At 37.4% G+C, this 21,577-nt stretch overlaps 1 protein-coding gene across 1 annotated transcript in view; it reads right to left on the bottom strand.

Moving 5' to 3' along the window:
* Positions 1-20,725, bottom strand: part of TPO (thyroid peroxidase) — a 41,573-nt gene extending 20,848 nt beyond the window's left edge. The window contains exons 1-7 of the mRNA XM_054178662.1: positions 20,632-20,725; positions 20,394-20,448; positions 18,557-18,634; positions 15,095-15,264; positions 12,665-12,797; positions 7,527-7,656; positions 5,023-5,229 (exon numbers count right to left, since the gene is read on the bottom strand). Coding sequence (XP_054034637.1) covers positions 5,023-5,229; positions 7,527-7,656; positions 12,665-12,797; positions 15,095-15,264; positions 18,557-18,634; positions 20,394-20,448; positions 20,632-20,725 — 867 coding nt within the window. The remainder of the gene's footprint in view (positions 1-5,022; positions 5,230-7,526; positions 7,657-12,664; positions 12,798-15,094; positions 15,265-18,556; positions 18,635-20,393; positions 20,449-20,631) is intronic.
* Positions 20,726-21,577: the final 852 nt, after the last annotated feature.

Raw genomic sequence — 21,577 nt, 5'->3', positions numbered from 1 at the left:
CTGGCAGAAGAGAGCGAATATTGAAGATGTTATAAAAGAAGTTGCCATTTTTTTCTTTATACTTCCGATAATGCAGAGACCAGTTTGTGAAGGTAAAATGGTCTTTTAAAACTGTGGTAAAGCAACAAAATCACCTTTAAAAGGGATCCAGGAGCTTTGTACAATGACATTGTTACCTCATTTGTTATATCCAGTAAAATTCTCTTACTACTGAAAAATCATGGAATAAGGAATCGATAACAATAAAGCATTTAAGTAAGAAAGAGATTAATTTGGTTTTCATGTTTTATTTGTAAAAGAAATTCTACCAGTATTTATTAATGAGTAGGTTTTAGCAAATCAGAATAGGTTATTTTGGAAGGAAATATGTAATTTCCCTTTGTTTTTCTTTTACTGATTGCTGAAATCAGGTTTTTTTTTCTATTTCTGTTTACTATTTGTGTCTATTACTAAGTCTTTTGCTATGTTAGGATGGCTTTCTTTTTCCCTTTGGCTGGTAATGTAAACCAGGATCTAATCTTATACTACAAATACGTGGACTTGGCAGCCACAGCATTGAGTGCTTCCTGCTTCTAGTCATCAGGAAAGTCTAGATGAATTCAGGTATCAGGGAGTAAAAAATGTAAGAGTTGCCTTTAAGCTGCTGGACAGTGAGGCTCACAACAAAACATACTAACAATGAATGAATGAATGTTGTATTGAATAATCTTTAGTTAACTGCCTCTGCAATTTCATTTCAAATTGTTCTGTGCTTCAGTGGAGAAAAACAGTAATGAACATCACCGGGCTGGCATAACTGCATAATGCACTCCTTTCCCTTCTCACTGGGTAAGTAGTTTGCAGCCAGCAGCTGAGCATCCAAATGAGAGTTTCCTTATGTTATCATTCAAATAACATCCAAAGGGGAAAAAGGACTCTTTTCTGCTGAAATAGGTACAGATTCCTATTTTTCTCCAAAACTAATAAGGAATATCCATATAAATTCTTTATCTCTACCTTGTATAATTCTAGAGGGAAAAAAAATCAAAACAAAACACTCTCTGGTTAAAATAGTTTTCCTATCATAGCTGCACATTGATTTAAACTATTATATCTGTATGGTGAAACCTGTTTGTGGTGAAATTCTTCTGCTTTCTTATACAACATCTAAACTGTTACTTCCCTTAAAGAAGTCCTTTCTTACTATGAATTTGCTCTGCAGGGAACAACCTTGTTAAAAGATTTTGCTGTAGACTCAAAAGAAAGCCTAGCTTACGGTCTATCAAAGTTTCTCAATAAAGAAAACATGAATGCGGACACAAAAAACTTGAGGAAGTGTCAACAACTCCATCTGACATTGAACTGCTACCTCTGAAACACAGAAGGAAAAGGCAGGATCTCACTTTGCTTGTTACTAAGCGCACACAGACTCATCCATTCGTAGCTGAGATGGTAACCCGCCACGTTATGTGTCATCTTCCGCAAATCACCTCACTTTTCTGAGCCTCTGTTTCTTTTCCACCTTTTTGTATCTGAAATAACTGTCTGAAAGCTTTTCAGACTTGGATCTTACTATGTGTGTGCACTGTGTCTAACTTATTGTCAGCAATGTAATTAATACTGAATCAAGTCAGCAGCTCCCCTCTGAAAGTCTTTCTAATACCTCACTATGTCTCAGCCTTAACTTGAAATAATCATCTGAGGAATGACAGGTTACCTGCACAACCCTGTTCCATGTGTCAAAAAGTATAAACTAAATCTAATGATTTTTTTCTTTCTTTCTTTTTTTCCTTACACTATGTGATTCTGAAAAGATAAAGGAAAAGAATGCTCTGGCTCTACCAAAAGCTACAGGCTCAACATGAGAATCACTGGGTGAAATTTTTATAGCCTTTATTATGAAAATGTCCAGAATAGAAAATCATAATGGTTCCTGCTAACCTATGAATCATTTACCTACACTTGTTATTAATAATAATGCACACTACCAGCTTTTGATCCTTCACTGAATTGCAGTGAGTCAGAACATTTTCCAGGCAGCTTCCCTAACCTGTATGCTCAGGAGCTTTTCTCTCTGTGGTGAAAACCCCAGAGAAGGAGTGCAGCTGCAAGCATGGTCGTTCTTTTCCATGCCTGAATTCTCCCTTGGGTGCTGCTGTTCTAGGAGCACAGCAAGAGTGTGAACTGCAGCCTCACTGTTTACACTGTTGGATAATATGCTATTGATTTCACTGTCTTTGGAAACCAGTTATGCATAGTTTACATAAAAACTCAAAGAATAAAACTAACTGAGGATTAATTTTAATTATGATTTCAGGAAGAAGATCAGTTCTAGAGTGCAATATCATTTTGTTTCAGTGTTCAAAATATAATTCCTCTGGTCACACTGAATTTTTTTTTTTTCTTTTTAATGCAGTCACTGTTCTTTGCCTTTGACAGAAACAGTAACAAAATGCTAGACCTGTAACTAAAGTAAGAGAACAACCAATCCCTCCAAGATCGGAATAACAGAATAAAACCAAAATGGAGCTGAAAAATTCATGGGATTGTGAACATGTGATCATCTACCAGTTAGGAAACTTGTCTGATTTACAGTGTTGTGCCTAAATTACTTTGTATGTCCTCTGGTCATGGTCATTCTGATTACCAGGCACTAACTTCCAAAGGTAGCCATGGCTAGGGCTTGACCCCATTTCCCTGCTAGACTACACTGCAGCTCCTAGGCTACGTTCAGAGCTAGCTTTAGTACATAAACACACAACTTATCCTCAACAGCATCCTTGAAAACATGCTCTGTGATGAATCTCTTCACAGCACCAAATAGAAATCTGAACTATGCCCCTTGCTTAGAGCATTGAAGGATGCACTTACAGGGTCTGTGCCATGGTAATCTGTGCAGATTGTTTCTCTTTGCACCATAATGCTGCTATGGCATGAATAATATTAGTCTTGGAGTCCTTTTTTGAAGATCCTTTAAATTGCCTCTTTTTTAAACAGATGGGATTTCTAAGATTGAATTAGTCAGGGTTCAGTGATTAGACTTCTATGGTCCATGTGATCGACATTTGATTCAAGTTAAGAGCCTTTTCTCAATTTAAAAATCTATTTAAAGATAAAAAGTGGGGGGTTTGCACTTAAAAATCAATACTAATCATGCTGCTTCAAAGAATAGGTCATAAACAAAGCATCAGCTTTTGAAGACTTTTGTGGTTTTATATCTACAGCGAATGAACTTCTTAGAAATGAGAGTCAATACTTAGTCACATTTTGTCACATGGAGAGGACACAATCCACTTTCCTCATTGTATCATGTGAAGCACTGCTGGTCAGGGATTTGACTCCTGTGCTAACTTTGATAAGACTTTGGAAATGGGAACATTTATAAGGCTATTATTTAACAGCATAAACACAAGAAATTTGAAGAAATATTTATTTCAGATATGTGAGACTTCCCTTGGAGTACTGTGTCCAGCTCTGGAGCCCTCAAAGGAAGAACATAGACCTGTTAGAGCAGGTCCAGAGAAGGGCCACAAAAATCATCAGAGGGCTGGAGCACCTCTCCTACAAAGACTAAAAGAGTTGGGGTTGTTCAGCCTGGAGAAGAGAAGGATCAGGGGAGACCTTAGAGCAGCCTTCCAGTACCTGAAGAGGGCCCGCAAAAAGGCTGGGGAGGGACTGTTTACAAGGGCATGTAGCAACAGGACAAGGGCCAATGGTTTTAAACTAGAAGGGTAGATTCTAGATTGGATATCAGGAAAAAGTTCTTTACTATGAGGGTAGTGGAAAACTGGAACAGCTTGCCCAGTGTCCCAAGAATGCAATTCTTTAAGAGACCTGTGCTCTTTCTGCATGCTCCCAAGATATGCTTGCAAACTTTCAAAAGTACATGTCCCATGGGTGAGACTAGATTCACCTGCCTGTGGTAAAATGGCAGACAGTCACCAATTTCACTTAACCTTCTCTGTACTTTAGATTCTTTCACCAGATGAAAGATCACCCATCTTTCAACACACAACCTGATTTTGTTCTCATTAGTTAGCCAAATCTTTTCCTTTAATGAAAGTGGAATGAGGCACTTAAAGGTAAAAGGAGACTGTGACATAGTTATGAATTATGGTTTGTTGAGGGAAAAATAATTTTATATTCTGATAGAATCTATACTACACATTGGCTTTAGCGCATAGAGAAGATACCCAGTAATCAAGTTCCAGCCTTAAGGAAAGTAATTTATGTTGCTGTAGATATAGGAGCATCAATCCAAGGGCTTCAATGGGCATGGGGCTCTCCTGTGCAGCATGAGGTGGACAAACAAAAAAAGTGATTTTGCTTTATACCTCATTTTTTGAGTGAAAGAATGACTACAACTTTAAATTAAATGGGCAAGAATACAGGATCCTATATTTATACCAATTTATGTTTCTTCTAACCCTCTAACAAGCTTTGAATTCATGTTTTCCATCTACTCAAAGCAAAGAGATGATGTATGTAAGCTTCAGCATCTCCCTGAAGATCATTTTATACATACATTGAAAAGACATCTCTCTTCAAAAGTTTGCATTAGCTGCTGGATATATCTTTGCTTTTGCTGAGTAAAGTTAAGATCCTTTAACTTTAGCTGACTGGCAGGTTAAAAACAGAATTATTTATGACTACTTCCCTGTTTTCCCCAATGGAACTCAAAACCTTGAAGCATGAGAACAATAACACTGTGGGGAAACTAGTAAGATTTCTCTGAAACATAAACTTGAGAAGTAGAAACATTTGATATTTGTACCAAGTACCTTAGCTATAGTATCACAGTATCACAGTATCACAGTACTGTTTATCTATACAAAACAATTTAAATATCTACCTCTGTCATTTAAGAATTGCATTGGTTCCAATTTTTCTGTCACTGTCTGCTCTAATATTTCTGGTTGATCTATCAATTTCCTTTGCAAATATTTCAGTATTATGTGCATCATTAATATTACTATGTGTTTTACATTACTCACCTGCTTAAAGCCTGGAATTTCTCTTGAATAAATTAACTCAGAATCTTACCTTTATTGGAAAACATGGATTTTGCTTTTCACATGTCATCTGGCACTCCACGCCATTTAGGAAGGCGGTTCTACTTGTGCTCTGGGGTGTGAATGCAATGTCATGGTCTATGTACTGTCCCCATACCATAATAATATCAGAATACAAATTGTCTTCAGTAACAGCCTCATTAGATGCATGAATAATTTTTCTTGTCACTTCACGAACCTGGGAAGAGAACTAATATACCATGAGGGCCAAGTAGTATTTACTTCTCACAAAGTGACAAAACTCTAAAAGGCAAGGAAAACAGTGATCAAAGATACCTAAAAATGAAATTAAATTTTAAAAAAGAAAGAAAAAAGAGGAATAAGTAGAATAATAGATACTGGAACCACAAATATTCAAACTCAACTGAGCTACAAGGGTGACTGCAGGACTCTAACATCTCTCCTATTAGAAAGACTGAGAGAACTGGGGCTGTTTAGTCTTTAGAAGGGAAGCCTGAGAGGGGGTCTCTTTTCAGTGGTGCCCAGTGATAGGACAAGGAGCAATGGTTACAAGCTAGAACACAGGAGGTTCCATCTCAGCTCGAGGAGGCACTGCTTTATGGTGAGGCTGCTCTCACTAGAACAGGCTTCCCAGAAGGTTGTGGAGTCTCCTTCTCTGGAAGCTTTCAAAACCTGCCTGGATGCATTCCTGTGTGGCTTGTCCTAGGTGATCCTGCTTTGCCAGGGGGGGTTGAACTCAATGATTTTTGGAGGTCCCTTCCAACTTCCAGCATTCTGTAATATACTAATAACCAAGCAAAATCATCAGACCAAAATCATCAGTTTGTGATTATTAGGGTCTTTGTATTCACAGATTCTGCCCTCACGCTGCAAAATATTTCCTCACGTACAACTGCCTTCGAAGCTAAGCAACTGAAAGGGGCAGCACATAAAACACAGTCACAGTGTTTGTAATAAATAGACAGCCTATGTAATGAATGTATAAGGCAGGTGCACTTAGAAAGATTTGGTAAGGACAAGAGGCAACATGGGACGTGTTAGGAACATCAGGCTGTATACTGAAATAGTCAAGATACATAGAGCTTGCCAGGTAAAAATCTCCATACCACATTTTAATAGCTGAGGTGGCCACAAAGCACAGACCTTTCTTCTTGCAGTCACTAAGACTTTCTTATCACTGATAACTCATACAGCTACGCTGTACTCTAATATTGCTTTATAGTAATCCTCACACTTATCTCTCACCTTCACATTGTTTGCTTATCGCTGGAGAGTTAAATGTACAACAAAATACAATTATGTAACTGAGAACAAACATCTATGGCACATGTTTTATCTTAACTTGCTTCAAAATAAAGCAGAGAGCTTTGCTGATGGCCAGATATGATCAGATTTGGTTCCGCCATGCAGTTCTAGTTTAGCATGTTTTATTTCACAAGCATGTTACCCTAATGAATCTAGAAAAAGGCAGCTTGTACCCTCTACTGGAAAGCTACCTGTGTAAATGTCAGGTTTTCATCTCTAAGTGCTACAATTGTGCTGCTTAGAGACAATGTTATTTAATTAGTAACATGAGTTCCAGGTGACATTAACACTAAATTCTCTTGTTCATCCTTATTAAACATATGGTGGTTAAAATAACAAGACTTTGAGTCCATTAAAAGTCAAGTTTCAAAGCAATGATGACAAACCAGAAATAGCAAATCCAAACAAAATCTCTTAAAGCTGCACTGGGGAATTTTTCACTCAGTTCCCTATGCAAATAATTTTTGTTTAAACTCCCCTCCATAATAGGTCTGCTATTTTTTAATTATATGAGCTGCTAAAACCCATACATATTGCAATGCTTTTTTAGCTCAGTAGCTTAGGCTAGCTAAAAAATGAAATTATGGTTGTGATGCTTGTTCAGTTAAGGTAGGGGAAATGGCATACCTGCATACACAGATACCTGTGTGGGCACATCTAGGTTGTTTGTATTTATTTAGTTAACATCTAACACTGTTTTCCCTCATTAAAGGCATTATTATGGAAACAAAGAATCACAAAATCACTGGAAAGTCTAAGTAGCAAGAAAACTCTGTAGACCACATGGTGTGTCTTTCTGTGAAAGCCAGGATTAGGTTATTCAGAGCCCCATCAAATCAAGTGTTGGGTATTTCCTGAGGGATATTCCAGAAGTTGTCTAGGCAGCCTATTTCACCATTTAATTCTCTCAACAAATTTCTTTTCTTGCATCAAGACAAAATTTCCCCTGTCTTTGAGAACCCTTTCAGTCAAGAAGTTTCTTTTAATATCCATCCTAAACCTCCCATAGTGCAACTTGAGGTCATTTTCTCTCACCCTATAACTCATTTCTTGGGAGAAGAGACCAACAGCTACATAGCTCCAACCTCCTTTCAGGGAGGTGTAGAGAATGACAAGGTCTCTCTTTAGCCTCCTTTCCTCCAGAATAAACAGCACCAGTTCACTGAGCTGCGATGGTCTAGTATAAGTGTTTCAAGTGCATTTTCTAACCAAGGGTAGTTGGACTCCATTGTATTGGATGCTGGGATCCCATCCTCGAGGTTGGCTGAGTCCATCTTCATAGGCCGGTGGAAGCCACCTAGCTAACGCCGTGTTGGATGCTCCCCATCTAGGATATTCCCTGGGAAAAGAGAAACAAAACCCAAAAAGAGGAAGTAGCAAACCCACCCCAAATCCTGCACCTCTGAATGCATTCCAAATATAAAATATTTTTATATTAATAATGGTTATATTGTCAATATAAAATGATTTGAACATAACCAGCATTTCTCTGAATGACGCTTGTCTGGGCAAACCTTGAAAACAGCACATTGTATCATAGAATCATAGAACTGTAGGGGTTGGAAGGGACCTTTGGAAATCATCTAGTCCACCTTTCCTCTTAAAGCAGGGTCATCTAGCTCAGGTTGCACCTGAATTTGTCCACACCAATTTTATAAGTCTCTGGAAAACAAACTTCTCTGTGTAGCCTGTTTCAGTGCTCTGTCACCGTCAAATAAAGAAGCTTTTCTTTAGCTTCCAAGTGTTCTAGTTTGTACCCGTTGTCCCTTGCCCTATCACTAGGCACCATGGAAAAGAGCCCAGCCCCACCCTATTGACACTCAACTTTTATATATTTACATGCATTGGTAAGAACCCCTCCCAGTCTTCTCTTATTGGCAAAACAGCCCCAGGTTTTTCATCCTTTCCTCATAAGAGAGATTCTCTACTTCCCTGATCATCCTCACAACCCTCCATTGGACTCTCTCCGGTATCACAGTATCACCAAGGTTGGAAGAGACCTCAAAGATCGTTGAGTCCGACCTGTAACCACAGACCTCATGACTAGTAGTTCCCTATCTCCCCAGAATTGGGGAGCCCAGAGGTGGACACAATGAAAATTTGTCATTCTGCAGCCAGCTTGCTTGGAAGGGGGAAATCTAAGAGTAATAGGGTGGTAAACATCAGCTCATACCTGATTTGAAGGCCAGGAAGGGATTTTTAGTAATTATCATAGTCAGCGAGTCTGGGGATTAATCTAGTTAATTTTCCTTGTATCATGAACATTTCTTATGCATTTTTCCTAAGAGTCTCTTTTAGTTTCGGATGATTGATTTTGCTTTGTTTTGGTTTTAGTTTTTATTTTTTAATGTGGTCTGTTCAATATATTTCTTACCTACTAAATATACAGAGATGTTAAAAAGAAGAAATCATTTTTTTTGCAGTGTGCCCAGCTGATTGAAATTGTGAAGCCACAATCAACCAGAAATAATTCCCAGACATTTGGTAGAACTAAGCAGTGTTAAAACATACAGTCATATGTCTATCGGGATGCTAAAGAGAAAACAGTTATTTTATTAATACTTCATTGATCTCCAGCACACTGAAGAGGCTCAATTTGCCAGGCTATATGACACAGTAATGCACTTAATTATCCACAATAATTCACACAATTGAAGGTTGAAGTATGCTTTAATAAAGCATTCAAATTAGTTACAGTTGATTTGCCTTTATTGAAACTGCATAAAAATCCTGCACGTAGTGTAGTGGTATTTCACTCAATTAAAAGTAATTAAATGTTAATTTAACTGCTTAACCAGTGATTTTTCTCCTGATTGCTTTTATAGTTTAGCCGATCACTGGAATGCTGCTTTAATAAAACCCTTCTAACATGGCTTTTTCTTATTACATTAAACATGTTAATGTCTTGGAATCTTGCTTGAGTTAAAAGGTTTTTATTTCAGGGCAGCTGAAATAATGAGATTTTTGCACCATCCAGCCTTATAGAGTACTCAATTTTTATTACAACACCTTCCATTTATGGGAAGTTGGACTTTTCATTCACTTGTGAAATACCAGAGTTGCATAGTTTGAGTTTTGTTTTGTCTCACTTGAAAGGAAGCTGGAGTTTTAAGATGCAGTTTGCTATCCAGATTTATATCTTTTGAATGTTGTGTTAATGTACCGTTGAGTTTTAATTAGAAAGAACAAATGTCATATGGCAATTTAATAATTGGATTTTGTCATGTTTTACAGTGCTTTGAGCTACCATGGACATAACTTCTGTCAAACTTGGAAAACATCTGAAAAATCAGTCTGCCACTAAACTGAACTCTTAGCTTGTACTGAAGCACCTCAATTCCTTCATATCATTAATTCTTTCTTTCTTTCTGCTGATGAGCCATATTCATACCCCTAACTCTGCAGTTAGACTGCAGACTAAGCATCAGGTCTTTACCTGATGAAATGGTTAATGACACAGCAATGGAATATAAATGCTGCAGACAAATTTCTTCCTGCTGTCCAAATATTAGGCAAACAAAGTATAATCTAGTCATCTAAGCACCTGTCCATCAAGCTAGAGAGATAGACAACTCATGGGTGACATCCTGTCATCCCACACTATCTCTCACTGTTCACTTTGAAGTAGACATATAACTGCCTCAGAATGTTAAGATTAGGTGAGGTTAATTGCACTGTGAGATTCTACTCCTTTAGCATCTATAATTCCTTCCACTTTGAATCCCTCTCATTACAGTAGACACTAAAAATGACACAGATCAGTGCTAGTTAGTTGAGATTAAAAAATGGGGAAAACAAAAGCTATTTAAATATGCCTTGCTTCCCTTAGTCTTCATTTAAAATTAATGTTGCAATTTTATTTTGCTTATTTTCCACACATAAGCATTCAGGCAGAAAGAAAAGTAAATCTGTGAGTATGTTACTAGTCACTGTGGATAATGACACTGCTGGGAATGTTTGAAGTCATGTTGATATTCCTCATAAAAACCCCATATTTATCCTATTCTGTTACAACTCTGTTGTAGGAAGTTCACACTAAAACAGAGCCATCCCAGTGCTGTGGAATAAATGCTTTGTAATCTATCTGATTTGTCCCAAATATGGGAATTGATTAAGGAAAACACCAGTAAAGAAATTGCATGCTCTCTTTTAAATAGATGCACATAGATTTCTCCTACAGCTATATTTCACTGTATATCTCACAGGTTAACTCTGGTTTACATTTCACAGATGAAGGGCAACCTTTACTGGTTTACACCACAGCCGCACACTCTTACTGGGTACTTAAAATTACCTGGTCCTGGTATATTTTCTACCTGAAATTGTCAGTTGTTAATCGAGGAAAAGTATAGACTGGTAATCCATTTAATGTTTCAAGTCTTTGAAGCTGGTTTACATTGCAGAATACATTGTTAACACCATGGTATAACGGCCTTTTTAAGATGATGTATTTTAGTAGAGCTTGAAATATTTCAAGGGGCTCACAAAGTTTCAGGGTAAATGAAGATCTGAATTGCTGGTTTAAAAGAATTCAGTTTGGGGAGTTTTGCTGCCTTGCACCCTTTAGAGATGTTTAGAGCAAAAAAGTCTAAAATATCACCAAAGCAGAATATAGTGTCTACAGGCTAATCAGACTCCATGGAACATATCTACCCTGCCCAGCTTTAGAAATCTGACTGAAATGCCTCTACCCATTCTCGTATTACCACAACCACTGGAAAGAAAAAGATGTTTAACTTTATCCACAGCAGAGTAGGGCATTCTCACAGCAGCCATGCTTGCAAGAGCTTCAGCCATGTGTTCAGCTACAAAAATGTGGCTGAAGTGTTCAAGCCCTGATGGAGTTGTCAATGCAAATGTTGGACTAGCTGTTAGTTCAGATTCCAAGCAACCCTGCAAGTGCCTGGGGCAAATTATGAATATCCAGAGAGTTAGGTTTATAACACTGATGCATATCAGGCTATGTCCTTTTAACAAAAATACCTGTTAGCTATGTTCCTTGCAAATGGCTTGTGATGTAGCAAAATGGATTCATCCCAGAAACATACAGATTGATTGAATAATAAAACTGCAGAACTTTACTGCTGTTCCTTCACCATGTTGCAGAGTGCCTGAACCTGGGCAACACTGATGGCCTTCCTTTTACAGCTCTGTAACCCTTCACTTGTGACACTAATTTTGCCTTTCAGTTTGTGACCTTAAACCTACATATATAAAAGCTACTGAGTATCAAGATCCTTAATTCTTGTGCTCAAAAGGGTTCTCAAAATCAGTTTTACACCTTCATTGCATTGGAGGATTCTGAAAATACAGTTTTGCAGGAAACTATTGCCACATATAGAATACATAGAATAAACCAGGTTGGAAGAGACCTTCAAGATCATCACGTCCAACCCATCAACCAATCCAACACCACCCAAACAACTAACCCATGGCACCAAGCACCCCATCAAGTCTTCTCCTGAAAACCTCCAATGATGGCGACTCCACCACCTCCCCGGGCAGCCCATTCCAAAGGGCAATCACTCTCTCTGTATAGAACTTCTTCCTAACATCCAACCTAAACCTCCCCTGGCGCAGCCTGAGACTGTGTCCTCTTGTTCTGGTACTGGTTGCCTGGGAGAAGAGACCAACATCTGTCTGTCTACAACCTCCCTTCAGGAAGTTGTAGAGAGTAATAAGGTCACCCCTGAGTCTCCTCTTCTCCAGGCTAAGCAACCCCAGCTCCCTCAGCCTCTCCTCATAGGGCTTGTGTTCCAAACCCCTCACCAACTTCATTGCCCTTCTCTGGACTCGTTCCAGCAAGTCAACATCCTAAACTGAGGGGCCCAGAACTGGACACAGTACTCGAGGTGTGGTCTAACCAGTGCAGTGTACAGGGGTAACAAGTAGATAAAAGTAGTATATCATATTCATTTGGATAGCAAATACACATATCTATCTATCTATCTATCTATCTATCTATCTCACCCAGAATATTTAGATGTATGCTTTGCTAAATGTTAAGGCTGTGGGAAAATGAAGTAATTGCATTCTCCTGCTCAGCAATATGTTAGCCAATTTAGTCCTCCCTTTAAAGTTCCTTATGAAGATTTTACATAATCTTAGAAGCCTTCATAGGAAGAGGCATTCTGCAAAAAAATAGTGTATTGAAATCTAAAGAGGTTCTTCCCTGGGGGCCTTTAGAAGCACCTCATTTACAGATACAATAATGCCAAAGTTAGCTGACTGAGGTCATACTACCCTCTCTCTCTCCCCCGTTTTTCTAGGGAACAATAAACATAGCTTCTTGAGTTTAGAGAATAAGAAATAGGGATTTTTCAGAGCAAATGTTTTATCATACATACCTGTTATTGCAGGCACCAGTGATGAGTCGATATTTATTAGCTAAGCAATTGTTTGGACATTTTGGTGGCAACATATAAGGCAGACATCCAGAAATATTAGCAATCTTAGTGAGAAGATCAGCTGATAAAAGATCTGAAAGGAAGAACCCAAACAAGCAATTCACTGTAGTGCTATATAGCTGCTACAGGAGGAAAGGCATTATTGTCACTACAACTACAGCATCTCCTCTTTTCTCCTAGGAAGAAGCACTTAGTAGAAAGTGCTGCAGGAAGCAGTCTCAGCATCTTAGAGGAGATAGAGTGTGAAAGGGAAGAGCTGATTTTATTATCTGATGGAGCAGAGAATGAGAGCAATAGTACAGCCATATTTGAGAGCTGAGATTGATGTACTCCTCCTTTAACCTGCTCCCTGCTTCCCTCCCTGCACTGCAGTCACATTGCTTGGCTGGGCCCTGTGCTTACAACAAATGTATAAAAAGTTATATTCAAGAATAAAAGTATATACCAAGGAGAAAAAATGTGTGACTGGAAAGAAGCAGCTGACTATATAATTAACTGTGTAGTAGAAGAAGCTCAGAATTATGTTAGAATTTGGAAGTTAGATGACATCAGGGAGCTGTATCCCAGTAGACAGCATGTTATGAGTATCTTTGTAATACCGTCCCAGACAGGCTTCCCAGTGAGTATTCTGTTGAGAGGGGACGAAGTGATGCTGTCACGGAAGCTCTGGTGACCTGACACCCTTTCTCAGCCATGCATGTATGTAAATACATGAATGGCTGGTTAGAGGTAGAAGTACATGTGAAAGAGGAGCAATATCCTTCTTGAACTCATTCTTGCCATTCAAAATGGCTGTAACCATCACACACTGAAAGAAAATGGTAGAGGCAACATCTAACTCTTGCCATTTTCTTTCCACTGCATACTGTGGGTCACTGAGTCCCGCTACCTATCTGTTGTGCCCATCCAACTGAACTAAGCTGCTTTAGTCCATTAATCATGACAAAAAGGTCAGAGAAACAAGCACAAAAAGATTCAGGAAGCAATCAGATCTAAAAATGTTCAGCTAAGCAGCTAGAACCTGTGCAAAGTACAGGTAAGAACAGAGAGAGAATGAACTGTTAGACTGGCTATGTAACCTTATCATTATATACTAGCTACTCAGGCCAAATTTGGGGGCACAGCTGTAATTTCATGTTTGTTCAGGTTCACAGTTCTACTTACAGCCCAGTTCCTCAGTTATCTGTACTGTCTAAGTATTGATTCATATGGGTTTTTTTAAAATCAGTTTAGTTCTTTAATTCAGGTAAACCAATTCTTTGTAACAGCAGATGGACTTTATGGCATCTACTCATTTCCTATTAAAGTTGTTAAAGTTTTGAATATTAAAAAGAGCTTTGTGCACTTGTTCTACCATTTAGAAATTTGATTTCATTTGAAACCACACCAGAAGAAAATTAATTGTATCTATGTGCGTGGTTGTGTATCTATAAATATGTGTACACGCACATAGATATATTTTTTGTTCTGCAAATGCTCCATTAGTCTATCAAACCAGATGTTTCTGCAAGGAAAAAGAATAATATAACAACTGTGTATCTTTAAGCTAATATACAGCAGTCTAATGCTTCCACATATTGAAAAACAATGACATGTTACAATACTAAGAGAGAGAACAAATTGTAATTCTCTAGTTCATGCTGCTTTAGGTAGCAGAATTAAATTATGGGGGAAAAAGTCAATGTTTCTGAATTTTTGAGCCTTCCAGGCACCAGACATCTGGAAATTAATCTCTAGTGGCAACAAGAATTTTACTTTACTTAGACAATTATTTGTAATTGAACTCCCTAGACTTCAATTTCTTTCATAAAGAAACAGTTAAGATAGAAACAAAGTGGAAACAAATGCGTAACAGCAATGGATTATAAAATCAGTTTAGGAAATAAGAAAATATTTTCTTAAAAGAAGGATATTGATAAGGCCATTGATATCCAGAGGAAGTGTATCTGAAAATGGCAGTGCCACGGAGTGATAGAAATTGTACTATTTTATCTGCAGACTCTAAGTCCCAGAAGCATGAAACTGGAGCAGACAGCTATTTCACTGTAAACAAGAAGTTTACAATACTATGGACATGAAGTGGATTTTTAGGCAGTACAAATATACGGTTGTGGATTCAGAGGCTGCCAACAGCATAGTGTTGTTCTCCTCAACTAAAAGAACAGTCCACTCTCAAATAAAAATGTAAACCAGTGACTATGTGAGGTGCTTTTCAAGAGCAAAAGAGAGGGCATCCTGGCCCGAGAATACCAACAAGACATGTATTCCTGCCAAAGATAAAGTACAAGCGAAGCTAACCCAGCTTTAATCTAAAAGACACAGTCAAGAAATCAATAGTGGGTTTTAGCAATGTCAAGGTACTATATTTACCTGTTGGATGCAATGAACGTTTGTGCTTCTGGCAAACTTTTTGCTTCATCACTTGAATTGACATTTCCATTTTTTCAGCTGCTTGGGAAATATCTTGACTCTCCTGTTCAGGAGATTTTGAGAAAGCCAGGAGCAAGGTAGGAGTTGTTATTCCCCTTTCTTGGATAGTTCTATAATTGAGATAAAATACAGAAGGTTTTAAAACCTATAACCTTTTAGAACTCATTCATAACTGTACTTGTGTTGGATATGTTCCAAGTTTAAGGTATAATTTGATTGAAGATCATTTTGGGACAGCAGAGAGGAAGACAATTTTGTGACCCTGTTCTGCAAGGAAAACACTGGAGAGAAAGGGAAAATACCCTTCCATGGAACACACATAAGTTTAAGCTTGTGCTATGCTTTTAGGATGAGACAAACTGTTGGGAAGGACAGAGCTGGCAGTATAAAGTGATTGGGAAGACCTAGTACAGGATAGTCACCATATACGACTCCCACTACAGACACATGTGAGTAGCTTTTCCTTTTATATAACATTTCACATCAAAACCCATTTCAATCACTGCAGGTGGATTTGGGAATTCTACATCTTTGGAGATATTCAAAGCCAAACAGACAGTGTGCTAACAACCTGATCTATTCAACCCTGCTCTGAGCACAGCACTAGCCAGGTGGTATCCAGATCTTGCTCAGCTGCTCTAGGATTTCCTCCAAGATTTATTTTTCACTCAGCATGGTCCATTTTAACCATGGTACTTTTACTGACAGAGAAGCCTTGAGAAAAATGCATCAGGAAGAACTCCCTTTTTAGCTGGAAGTCCCAAGTCCTAAACTGACTCCTACAGCTGGACACAAACCACCCCAGTCTATTCCGTTACCAGACATTGTCATAGGTTGCAGACATTCCTGAGGGCTTTTCTGCAGTTCATATTTATTTGGACATGCAGTTCTCATGATAACATTGTACTGTCATATTCACTTAAGTTTGTTTAAAACATGAGATGAGTTCAAAATAGAAACAGCAGTTTTGATTTCAGCAAAGCAAACAGTTAAATTTCTAATTGCAGAATCAGAAATATGCTTTCATAAAAAAAGCATTAAGTAAAATGATACAACTCCAAGGGTTTTCCTAGACTCTAGATTTATCTTTAGTTGATCCAAAAGAGCCTTAGCCTGCTCATTTATTCTTTATATAGAAACAATTCATTTCTTTTCAAGAGCAGAACTTGAGAACTCTTGCAACTATGAAAAAGAGTTATCATGCTCAGAGACTCAGCATGTAAAAAGGATTATATAGTCAGACTTGGAAGCCCTTTCAGTGTTGTTGGTTAAAACTAGTATGAGTTTCATCATTTGTACTGGTTATTGTAACAAGATTTACTGGATCTCGAGTTTCCTCTTACAATGAGCCACCATTTTCAAAATCTACATTATAATGCACCTGGTGGTAAATTGGCAACATACTCTCACCCCGGTGTAAGTGTCATAACCTCAGAGGCGACACATGACTCTGAGAGCTCTATCCAAAGTTTATGTTGGGGGAAACTTCAACCTACCACAATTGGTATTGCCATTGTACATTTTAATGACAACACCATTGTGTTCTACTATAAATGTTTGTATTTTAATGATAAGTATGGACACCTATTCTTAAAGGCTAACCAGCCAGTAAGCTAATTGGAATAGCAGGTAGGTAAGAGAAAACAGTCTTTAGAAGAATCTATTAAGGGGAAAAAATAATGAACAACACAGCAAACTATGAGTACCATACCAGAACCTGTATGACATTAAAACCTGGGAAATAATTTCTCAGAACAGAGTTTCCAGTTTCAAAGACAGCATTGAGCTCATCTATACCACACTGCAGTTTCCTTCAATTATTTGTAAGCCAAAATAAAATGAGTTTTCACAATATGGTGACCTCCTTAACTTCCAGAAGCTCAAATACATAGTCACATGCATTAGTTTCTTGGTTTTGGCCTCTGTGCTGAACAAAGCTTTACTTCAAGTTACAATATTCTTAGTTACAAACCAGAAAAGCCTTAGAAGCTTTAAACTGACATGAAAATGCGAAAGTGTTTAATTAAGGATTCAGACACATTCACCCCTCAGTGTAATGATCAGATTAGCTAATAGTTCAGTCCCCTGTACTTTGCAATTGGCCAGGAAATAATGTCTAAGAGGCAGGTGTAGAGTGCATTTAGAAGCCTATATTAAAACAGGAAGAAGTCACTTAATGGTATTTATAATTCTCACTGCCCCATTTATCTGGGCCACAATGAATTGAATTCTATAAAAGCACACAATAAAAATATAAATTTCACTTCTGATACTGATCATTTGTAAATTGGAAGATCAGTCTTTATAGATCAGTCTTTATAGCAGTCTGCTGATTTATGTGGAATGAACAGTTTTGTTCCTTATACAACTCAACCATCTTTAAGGATTTACCTTTTAGGGTGCTTCATCACTTATCATCTTTAAGACACTGGGCAAGTATCCTTGCAAGTATCCTACCAGGGAGTGAAACTTCAGTATCTTCATATGGTACATGAGACAGCTGAGCCACTGAAAGGTTGAGATCTACACTTTTAAATTTGTATGCTTCAGAATTGTGACCAAAGTACTAACAATACAAAATGACCTTAGGTGTTTGTGTCCTGAGTAACCAGAGTTTTTTACAGATTCTGTCCATATAAACAACCATCTTTCCTGCAGCTCTGAGAATTGTGACTCATTTTCAAAACACAGAGATAAATCCTTTAGGAAAGTTGAAGCAAAAAGTTAGTGACTGCATCCTGTAAAACTTGGCTGATGTGTTTCAAACAGTGGAGAGAAAATTTGTACTGCAAGGAGATGCAGTTAGAACCACATAGAAAAGGGTTAAATTGTTTTAGATACATGGGTAATCATGCTGAAGCACTCTCAGCATTCCTGGAAAGGGATCACTCAGGCACAAAGGAGCATTCCCTAACTTGTTCACTACTGACAGTTCAAGATAAATGTTTTATTCCCTTTCACTTATCCTTTTATTACATCTGTTTTAGATGAAAGGGAAATGTGAAATTCACTACAATAGTCTCATTAAAGGCAAAAGGATTTTGACACATGCCACAGGAGTTCCCATTTCACTTTACACTGGAAAAGACTGAATTAAAGTTAAAAAATATGTAATGTCTATACACTTACAAGTTTCTTGAGCCACATGTTGATGAAATACGCTGTGTTACATAAATTAGAAAAACATTTGTATTTATTTTCATATTTCTTATTTTTCTCACATTTTAAGACAGCACCTCCTGCAGTGATAACACACAAGATTATACTGATTCAGATGATCATGACAAAATTTATCATCATTTACTTTCTCAAAGAGACAGACTTGGCTCAATCTTCTCTCTTATGAATGCTTTTTTGATGAATAGATCCTTCACTATTCTTTAATTGTTTTATTTTTCTTACCTTTTCACTGTATAATGTGCAGCATAATCCACCAGATTGGAGCCCTTCTTGATAGCCTGAGTAATGCAGCTATCTTCAGTTTCTTCTCAACAAGGGTAAAAAATAAAGATTAACATGTTTTTCACTAATGTGTTTATTCAAATATTTAAATTCATAAATTATACACCTCTGTAATATTAAGGTATAGGTAATTTTTCCCCATGAACATGATCTCCATATTTTAGTGTTCCTGAAACTAACATTGTGGCTTCTGACCTTACTGAAAGATAAGGCAAGGGTAGTAAATGAATTATTTCCTAATTTATAAGGCTTGAAGAAGCAGATTTTCCTTCTGTTTCTTGCAGTGTAAATCCAGCTTTGCACATATTATATGGTACCAAATTTAACAGGTCCAGTTAAATGTGCTGCGATCTGTGCATGTGATTATGCTTCTTAGGTTTGTGTGAGCTGGCCTGAGTCACATGCAGGATTCAAGTCTATATTCAGGCGTAAGTAACAAACTTTAAGCTCTTCTGGGATCTGCCCAATGCATGAAAGCCCTATTCTCATTTCTCCAGCTACATTTGATGGAAAGACACACGTACTTCAGCTCTGCTATTCTGATTATTCCTCTAGCTTTGTATTAAATGAATTGGTTATCTTTGAAATTCAGTGTTTGAATTCCCATCCATGTTTTGTAAGATCACCCATTTTTTCCCTTAGAACAAATCATGAATAACAATAGTTTGTTAACGTGAAATTGCTCATTACTTATGTACACTGCAATTTTAGGCAACATTTTAACTGTAGCCCATGTTGTGCTATTTCTTTCACCTATTTTTTGAATAAGGTGATCAGCTAAAGGGAAAATAATGTGTGATGAGGAGTAATCTTTCCTAGGCGAAATTCTGCTTCAGTTGACTAAAGACCTTCTCAGCCTCTATGTTTAGCAGCAATTATTTATCTTCTTCCTATTTATTTAGAGTCCCTATCCATATAGAATTCATTTTACATTAACTTAACATCCTGGAGGTATTTAAAAGATGAAAATGTGGTGCTGAGGGATATGGTTTGACACCAGGTTCGGTAGACTTAGACAATGGTTGGACTCAATGTTCTTAAAGATATTTTTCAGCTCAAATGATTTCATGATTCTATATGGCATAATCTCATTTTGGACCATGTCTTTCCAAACTATTAACATGGAAGCTCCAAGTAAAGGATGCACTAAAATCTGATTTCCTGTTTCACAGTGATGATCCCAAAAAATATTTTCCATCTGAAGTAATGGCTTCAGGGTTGGTTTGGGTTCTTCATTTTATTTTGTATATAATTTTATTTTTGTTGTGATTCTACACTAACTTCAAGTCAAAACTTTCCTAAGGACTTTCTTTCCTGAATCAGATCTACAGCTATGTAATTAGGAAAATGCAATGATTGAAATCCTATTTATCCATCATCTCTGCCCTACTTCAATGCAAAATCAGTCTCTGCAGAACTTCTACAATTCAATCCAGTATCTGTGGGGTTTCTCACATACTAGCTATAACTGATTTAGATTTAATAGATGCAAACAAAATAGTTCTGATGTTTGAAATGGCAAGCTTACATCTACACCACTGCAATCTAAAATCTCCCTGTTATGCTCAGAGAATGGACCACAGGTGCTTTGTACCCTCTTGGGCCAGCAGCAGGGTGCCAGGTGGGACATCCTATGAAAACTGACTCTAGCCTAGGATGACTAAATGTAGTGATTGGCCAAGAAACCCTGCAATCATGTTTGTGAACATGTCATCTGACATATGAATGTCACTAAGAAAGTAAGATCACTCTTAGTCAAAGAATATATAATTGAGATGCATATAATTGAGATACATTAAGCACACAAAGTTTTCCCTTGTGAACATATGAAGCTGTGATTTAAAAGAAAACACCCAAGGACTAATTCTCGCAGAAGTCAGATAATGCATTTTGCACATAAAAAGAGATTAAGCTAAACCACCATTACTAAACTGCCTGCACTGTCAGTGTATTTTCAGTTTAAAAGCAATCGCTGACAAAAGCAAATAACATGCTTTCCCCCCCCTGTTACTTACCAAATAGGATATCTTTGCCCATCTGAAGGAAAGGGGAAAAAACAGCCGTGAAGGCTATAAATGCTGAAATTCCCAAAATAACCAACACTTTCATCTACAAGAAAGAAGAGATAATTGTTGACAAAGTACAAACATTCCTCTTCTAACTAAAAGCCATACTAAAAATAATTTCCTGTATATTGTAATTTTTAAGTTACATTTGTAGCTACATTTGACTGGTTTTGAAGCTCACAATATTAATTTTTAGAAAGAACTGTAGTTAATTGTCTTTTTCCCGTCCTTATGACTTTTGGGTTTTTTTCCACTTTGGGAAAATTCCAGAACGAAAAGGTGGATCATTTTCACAGTATCACAGTATAACTAAGGTTGGAAGAGACCCCAAGGATCATCAAGTCCAACCTGTCCCAACCGGCCTCATATATTTTCTGTTATAATATATGTTCTGACAATACCAGTGACACTTAGCCTACATATTAGAAATTCAACAATATTTTATCAGTCATTTTGAACAAGATTTGATTGCAAATTAGTCATTGCACACAAGATAGTGAAACAGGCCAAACTAATGATAATGTAGATCATACCCCTCTATACTTTGATCCATGTATAACTGCACAATTAAGGCAGCACAATTAATATGCTCACACAGGAAAAGTGAGCTACAGTCTCCATTTCAGTGCACTGGTTATTGGGTAGCCATAGTAGCAGTTCTAATCTATCAACTATCCAAAAGGTAACATTTTTCACATGTGCTATGTTGATTGGAGGCTGAAAGATTAAAAATGGGTTTAGTTCTATATTCCACCAGTGTATGAAAATGAATAATTAATGAATCAACTCTAAAAATTTAGGGAAGAAATACTGCCTCTAGAAACTCAGTGTGAAAACACCCTTCCTTTTACATTTCATGACTTAATATGATTAATTTCTGGAAAATGGCAAGCAA

Source organism: Dryobates pubescens, chromosome 3 (genome assembly GCF_014839835.1).
Source record: "Dryobates pubescens isolate bDryPub1 chromosome 3, bDryPub1.pri, whole genome shotgun sequence".
In the NCBI taxonomy this organism is placed as follows: Eukaryota; Metazoa; Chordata; class Aves; order Piciformes; family Picidae; genus Dryobates; species Dryobates pubescens.
The sequence above is the reverse complement of the archived record's forward strand: the minus strand, read 5'-3'. Positions and strand labels throughout refer to the sequence as shown.